General features: G+C 66.1%; 3 protein-coding genes across 3 annotated transcripts in view; 1 reads left to right on the top strand and 2 right to left on the bottom strand.

Annotated features, from left to right (window-relative positions):
- The window catches only part of PFL1_03589 (uncharacterized protein), a gene marked incomplete at both ends in the record, with an annotated part of 3,987 nt that extends 2,069 nt beyond the window's left edge, over positions 1-1,918 (bottom strand). Inside the window, 2 exons of the mRNA XM_007881108.1 lie at positions 24-213; positions 290-1,918. Coding sequence (XP_007879299.1) covers positions 24-213; positions 290-1,918 — 1,819 coding nt within the window. The remainder of the gene's footprint in view (positions 1-23; positions 214-289) is intronic.
- A 602-nt stretch (positions 1,919-2,520) lies between these two features.
- On the top strand, positions 2,521-5,493 carry PFL1_06870 (uncharacterized protein; the record flags this gene model as incomplete). The annotated part of the gene is made up of 1 exon (XM_007881273.1): positions 2,521-5,493. The coding sequence occupies one exon, from the start codon at positions 2,521-2,523 to the stop codon at positions 5,491-5,493; it is 2,973 nt and encodes a 990-aa protein (XP_007879464.1).
- Positions 5,494-5,653: 160 nt separating this feature from the next.
- Positions 5,654-6,975, bottom strand: PFL1_03587 (uncharacterized protein; the record flags this gene model as incomplete). The annotated part of the gene is made up of 3 exons (XM_007881107.1): positions 5,654-6,506; positions 6,646-6,779; positions 6,877-6,975. The coding sequence occupies 3 exons, from the start codon at positions 6,973-6,975 to the stop codon at positions 5,654-5,656; spliced, it is 1,086 nt and encodes a 361-aa protein (XP_007879298.1).
- Positions 6,976-7,176: the final 201 nt, after the last annotated feature.

Below are 7,176 nucleotides of genomic sequence, written 5' to 3'. Positions count from 1 at the left end.
CGAGGAGCCTCCCCCGCGGACACGGTCGGCCAGTCCGGAGAGCTTGAAGAACGAGGATTTGGCCCCGGACATGGTGCCGCTGGTGGTGCTCGTTGACGACGACGATGTCGCCGCCGCGTTGTTGTCCTTGGCATCCGACGATGACGAGATTTGGTTCCTCATGCGGTTGAAGATCGTGTTCGAAGCCGCCGGTTTCGCCTTGTTGGGCGTTTTCTGGTGATGTAGAAGGGCAAGCAACATCAGTACGGACCGCGGCAGGAGGGAGGCGGGGCCGTTTCGTGACGCTCACATGGTATGCCGTAAATCTGGACAGGTAGCCAGCGTAGAGGTCCGTCAGGCTGCGCGTCTCGCGTTCAAGGTACCGTATCCCCTCCATGTACGGAACGAAGAGCTCCTCGACGGCCTGGTCGAGCATGGTGGCCAAGGGGCTCGCCGCCGCGTGCGTCATCTGCCCAGTCGCGCCGCCATCGCCGCCGAGCAATGTCAGCGCGCCCGATTCCGACACGCCGCCCGCCGCCGCTGTCGACGAGGGGTTCGGCCCGACGATGCCGGCACCGCGGAAGTCATAAAGCTTGAGGTCGTTGACGAGGGTCAGCGCGCTGGACCGAGAAAGGTGCAGCGCTCGGAGGAAGGCGAGGTGGGATGCGGGAGGCTGCGCAGCGCCTGCCTGCAGCTCCATGACGCCCGTCAAACCGTTGACGACGCCGGGCGCAGTGACAAAGCTCGGCGAGCCTATCTGCCCCGCTTTCTCCATGATGACCTCAACAAACGCCTGCACCGACTGCGCAAAGACGCGCTGCAGGAAGGTCTGCATCACCACCAGCGGGTTGGGAAACACGGCTGAGATGATCTGCGCCTCGACCTCAACGGTTTGGCGGATCTCGGCAAAGAGCGACGACAGGGCCGGCTCGGTCTTTGGCGGCGGATGGTCGGGGTCGGCAAGGTGCTTCCAGATGCTGCTGACCTCGATCGTGCTGGCCTCGCCGACGCGGTCCTTGCTGATGAAGAAGTCGTGCTGGTTGACGTAGATCTGGACGCAGCTGGCGCCGCCGTTGAACCCCTGCAGCACCTTTGCAATGTGGCTCATCATGCGCGGGTCGGACTTGCGGTAGAACTTGTCAAATAGCTTGAGCATGTCCCGCTCGAAGCGCTCGCAGTAGCGGTCGATTGCCTCGCGGGTCTGCTCGCTTCCGCGGACGTCGACCTCGCGGCTGATGGCGGCCAGCCTCCTGGCGATGACGGCCGCCTTCATCCGCCCCTCCTTTCCGCCCTCCTTGCGCACGCGCTCGAGCTTGGACGGATCGCCGCGTGCGAACATGTAGTAGAACTCGATGAGGTCGTGGGCCTCGCTGGCGCGGTTGCGCTGCCGGTCGATGGTCTCGAGCTGCTCGCCGATGCGGATGGCCGTCCTGCCGACCTCGGAGATGCGGTCCTCGAGCGAGCTGAACGAGTTGCCGACGGCGGTGAAGTTCTTGGACAGCTCGTCGAGCTTCTTTGTATAGGCCGACTCGGCCACATGGACCGATGACGAGAGCACCTGGGTCTGGGCGGTCACCTGGCCGCGGATCTGGGTGAGCTGCTCGAGGGCCGACTCAAAGGTGCGTATGAAGGGTCTTGGGTTGAAGGGGCCGGGGTCGGCCTTGGATCTCTGTACGAGCTTGGTGGTGAGCTGCGCGATGAACTCGTTGGTGTTGAAAGAGCTCTGGAAGGTGTCGAGCGTGCAGAGCTCCTGGACCACAGGGTCGTGAAACGGCCTGGCCGAAGAGGTCGAGGCCGAGGGCGAGTGCGACTGTGATGGCGATGAGATGCTGCGAGATGGTGCCAGCCCAGTTTGCAGCTGCGGTGCGGGCGCTCTTGGCGCTCTCGCAGGTCGAGCTTGGGGCGACGACTGCGCGCCTCCGGCGCCGTTGGTGGCCATCCCTGGCGAGGCAGCGCCGCCCTCGGGCGTGTTGCAGAGCTGGCCCGCGGTCGATGGCTTGTCCCTAAGAATGCGCGAGATGGCCAGGGCGCACTCGAGTCGTGCAGCGGAAGAACGAGACGAGACCGGCGAGGATGCCTTCCGGAGCGGGCGAGATGGAGGAGGTAGAGTAAGTGGGAGACGAGGAGAGACTTAACAGCAGCCAGGCAAGCGAGAGGAGAGGCGAGGCAAGGCAAGGCCAGGGGCGGGAGGGGCCGCCCGAGCTGGCTGCATCCAGGCGTGCGGTCTGTGCGGGCAGGGGGGCAAGGGCTCCCGGCTGCTTCCCCGCGCCAAATTTCGGAAATCGGAGGGCCAGGCCAGGCCAGCCCAGGCTAGGCGGTCGCTGTCGACTTTTTGCGTTCTTCGAGGGCCTGCCTGCCTGCCTGCCACCGGCCGCCAGGTTGAGGAAAAAAAGTCGACGGCGGGTGGAGCTTGGTTGCTTGGAGGTGGCTTCAGCCCTTGACCGTCACCACCATCTCTCCCCTCTGTCGGCACATCCGACGCCTGTCTTCCCGTCATCTTCCCCCCCTCTGCCCGGGCTCGCAACTCCGGAGCTAGCCAGGATGGACCAATTCTTTGGCGGCCTTTCCGCCCCGCAGCTGCCGGCTTCGGCGGAGCCGTCGAGCCAGCTCGAGTCGCTCCTGGGCGCCTTTGACACGGCCGACGCCGAGCAGCTGCAACGGCTGCTGCAGGCGCTGGCCAACTCGCATCTCCTGCACCGCCTGCCCAGCGATCAGAGCCAGCACAAGCTCACCGTCCGCATCAACTCGCTCATCTCGACCCAAAAGGTGGCCGGCTACCGCATCGCTTCCCTCTGGCTCACCCAGTCGCCCTCAATCTGGAACGCCCACCTGGTCAACCACGCCGCATCCTGGCTCAACCACGCCATCAACCTCCTCACCTCGCCCGCCACCCTCAACCGCCCCAACGCCGACCTGCTCGAGGCCGCCCTCTCCCTCGTCACCGTCCACATCCTCCAGGAACCATCGCCCTCGCGCCAGGAGTTCCACCGCCAGGTGGTCACCCCCAACCTCATCAAGTTTGTCACCACCCTCGTCGACGCCGCCAGCAACGTCGTCGACAAGCTCGACATCTTTGCCTATGCCCGGGCGCTCTACGTCCTCATCAGCTCCATCGACCACCACCTGCGGGCCCACCCGGCCTCGTGCCGAGCCCTCTCTTCGCGCATCCACCTCCTCTCGCGCAAGGTCCTCTACGCTCCCGAGCGGCTGCAGGCTGCCAACCCAAAGGCGGCCGCGCCTCGACTGCCCCAGCCGCTCCTCTCGGCTGCGGTCCGCCTTCTCTCGTCTCTGCATCTGACTGGCGCGCTCGCAGCCAAATCCAACGACGGCGGCGCAGGCAACGGCAGGGCGACCCAGGCGCAGCTCTGGCAGTCGACCATTGCCAGCGAGCTCAACTTGGCCAAGGACGCCTGGCTCGCCTGCGTTTCCAGCTACGAAACCGGCGCGCGCAACGAAGATAGGTCGACGAAAGGCGATGAGCCGGCTGGCGCTGCGGCAAACGATACGGCCATGCCGGCACTTCCCAAGGATCCCCTGGCAGCCACTCGGATCGCGCTGGGTCGCATGGACATGCTCCTCGGCTGCCGTGGGCGAGTCGGTGTGCTGCCCCTCTTGTTGAGGACGCCTACGCCTCGGCCCGTGCCCGTCCCCTTCGGACAGCTGCTCGACTTTGCGCTGCAGATCCTCCGCGTCGGCTCACACACGCCGCAGAAGCCCACGTCCGAGGCTTCTCTCTGTGCGCTCCAGGCAGCTCACCTGCCCCAGCACTACATCGCTGCGCTCAGCCTCATTGCACAGCTCGTGCTGCTTTCGCCCGAGGCAGCCGCTCTGCAGGCCGCCGAAGTCATCTCCGAGGTCTGCCGAGTCGGCGAAGCGGCCCAGGGCGGGAACGCGACGGGCTACTCCCCGCGACTCCGCATGGCCGCTCTCCGCACCCTGTCCAGCATCGTCGGCGGCGCAAAGCGGGGGAGCGCAAGGCTGGCGCTGGATCCCAACGGACGGGCGACGCTGCGTGCGGCCCGGCTGTGCTCTAGCCAGGTGGCGCGCGTGGTCCTCGCTCCTCCGGGCGCCTCGGACGCTCAGGCCGGCGTCAATGAGCCTGCCTCCAACAGCAACTCCAACGGCCACGGCTCCGGCAGCTCGAGGAAGGCAAAGAAGGCGCGGCTCTACGAGAGCGACTCGGTGTTTGGCACCGCCGCCAACCCGCGCGACGCCATCCAGCGTCTGCAGCCCGAAGAGATCGCCGCGACGCAGGTCGCGCTCCATGTCCTCGAGGCCGTCTTCCCGCACCTCACCACGGAGCTCAACGCGCAGCACCATGACCTGGCCCACACTTCGGCGCAGGTTGTCCTGGCACTGGTCGAGGTGCTCTCTGGCTCGCAGAGCGGCTCTGCTGTCGTCTCAACCTCGGCCTCTGTCCCGGGCGGGCCTCCCAGCATCGATGATCTCTTCTGCGCTTCGCTCGAGGCCCTCTCGAGCCTTTTGCGCGGCTCGCCTTCTCCGATGCTGGCGTTGTCGCTGCCTCGCATCACGCCGGCGCTCGTCGAGCTCGCCGCCGTCCACGGCAACGCCGCCGTGCGGGCCGCCGCGACCGAGGCGATGTCCTCGCTCACGCTTGCGAGGAAGGGCAACATGGTGCCCATCGCACGCGGTCTCGGCTTCTACCCGGACCCGAGCGAGACCAACAACGAGTTTGACCCGACGCCAGAGGGGAGCCAGTTGACGACCGGCATCGACCGCACGCTGCACCTGCAGCCCGTGGCGCGCGAGGCCGAGTCAATCCGCAACGTCCTCAAGCTCGACGCCAGCGCCCCGAGCAAGCCAACCCACAGCGCCAGCGCCGGCGACGAAGGCCGGATGGACATCGATGCCATCACGGCCGAGTCGGATTCGCTTGCATCGGCCTCGTCGGCGGCGCCGGGCATCGCCGCCACTGCGGCCACCGCGGCCGGGCTGGGCAAGGGTCTGCCCTCGCCGCTGAGCCGCAGCTCGCCGCTGCCCCACTCTCCGCCCCGCTCGTCGTCGCTGCGCGACACGAGGGTGTTTAGCCCGGATCCCGTCAAGCCGGCCCACCGTCCCTCGACGCCGCGCATCGGCAGCCCATCGGCGCTCGACAGGAGTGTGAGCTTTGGCAGCGCTCAGAACCAGGCGAGCAGGGACAAGGAGGCCGAGGCTGGGTCCACAGGCCCTACTGCTGCCACGGAAGGCGACGAGGCACCCACCACTGCTCCGGCCGCGGTCACCACGACCACCACCACGACCATCCTTACCGAGGAGGAGGCCTTGACGGATGCGCTGTCCACGTCGGCGGTCGAGATCACCGAGATGACGACGGCCGCAGCACCGCCGGTCTCGGCCGTGCATCATGTCGCTGCGGGCGATGGCGGTGATGCTGATGATGACGACGACGAGGAGATGCCGGAGATTGACATGGGCGAGTCTGGGTCGGAGGACGAGGGTGACGAGGCGGCGGCGGATCAGGACCAGGACGACGAGCAGATTCTCCTCGGATGACGGAGATGAGCCAGCGGGTGCGATCGGAACGAGGAGCAATGCGGATACGCTGGAGTTGTTTCTTTATCACGTCGCCTGGGCTGGCACACCATCGCCTGAGCCAGCCGCAACGCACGTGTGCCACCTGCCTGAGTCGAGCGGCAGGGACGACAGCGACGGCCTACTTCCTCTTTGCCTTTCTCTTCCTCGCCGCGCCGTCCTCCGACGACGAAGAGGCAGCAATGACCTGCCTGGCCTTCCTCTCGACTTGCTCGGCATGCCTCCTCTCCTCTTCCTCCTCCTCCTCCCCCTTCTCGCCTTCATCTCCATCGCCGTGGTGGCGCGTCGAGGACTTGCTGGCCGTGAGGTTGCTGAAGATCCGGAAGGGCCAGGTGCTCGTGAACGACGTAGAGGGGATGGCGTCCGAGTCGAGGGGCCACCACTCGCCGTCGAGGTGGACGAGGACCTCGTCTCGGTTGACCAGCACCTCGACCGTGCGCCCTCCGTGCATCGACGACGAGGACGGCGCAGAGGCCGAGAGGACGCACCGCTTCCACTTCTTCTCCCTCTCCTGCCAGTCCACCTTTTCGAGGTCCTCTGCACCGCCGAGGGGAGCGGGCAGGTCAACGAAGCCCGAGACGGGTACGCGCACCTTTTTCTCCACCAGGCCGCCGGACTTTGGTGCACCGGCGGCCTCTCTGGCGTTCCTCCATACCATTTCCTCGTACCGGGGTCCCCAGGCGACGAGCATGGCGCTGCGGCGCAGCCTCTCGGTCCTCTCTCGCTCGCGCTGGACGTTGAGGTGGCGTATCAGCACCTCGATGCCGCACGAAAACACGACGAGGCCGAGCAGCACCGAGACGAGTCCCGGCCGGAAGCGCTGGTAGAAGTAGCCCGTGCCGCGCCACTTGGGGAAGCCGTTGGTGAGGAAGTGGTCGTAGCGGTCCTTGCGCGAGTCGCGCAGGATCTTGTTGATCAGGCCCAGACGCTCAAAGCGCTTCTGCGCATCGGGTCGTCCCAGGTTCTTGTCCGGGCTGACGTTGTCGTGGGAGGGGGGAGCACAGAAGGGTGGGCGGTAGAGGCACGCCGTGTTGCCAGGGGAATGAGTGCGATGCTAACGACGAGCGAAGGCGGATACCTCCTCGGATCGGCGACCAAGGCGAGGAAACTCACTGCAGCTCGAGGCTCTTTTTCCTGTAGGCGCGCTTGATCTCGGACTGGGTGGCCGTCTTTGCAATGTCGAGGAGCGAGTAGAATGTGGTTCCCTTTCCCTCGGAGTCTTCGAGGGCGTTTTGGAGTTCAAAGATCTGCCAGCCGGACCCCGTTCCCCTATGTCAGTTCTCATGGACCCATTTGGTCCCCTCCGAGAAGGAAGACGCGGCGGGGGAGAGGGGTCGAACTCACCTCGTAGTCGTCCTTGTCCCAATTGGATGCGCGCACGCCGAGGACGGTGCATGCGAGCACCAGGAGGCACAGCAGCGGGACGAGTCGTGTCAGCCTCATCCCTTCGTTTGTCCCTGCAGGTGCGTTGCGTTGCGTTGCGTTGCGACGCGGCTGCTTGAAGTTGCGAGGATTCGGGATGGGAAGCGGGTGCGAGATGAGGTGGTGGACAGGAAGCGGGAGCGATGATGGAAGATGGCCAAGCAAGCAAAGCCAAGAGCGAGCCCGGCCTCGTCCCCGTCCTGGTTCTTCTTGCGTTCTGGC

This window comes from Pseudozyma flocculosa (genome assembly GCF_000417875.1).
Source record: "Pseudozyma flocculosa PF-1 unplaced genomic scaffold scaffold00011, whole genome shotgun sequence".
In the NCBI taxonomy this organism is placed as follows: domain Eukaryota; kingdom Fungi; phylum Basidiomycota; class Ustilaginomycetes; order Ustilaginales; family Ustilaginaceae; genus Pseudozyma; species Pseudozyma flocculosa.
This window is presented reverse-complemented; position numbering and strand designations above follow the sequence as displayed.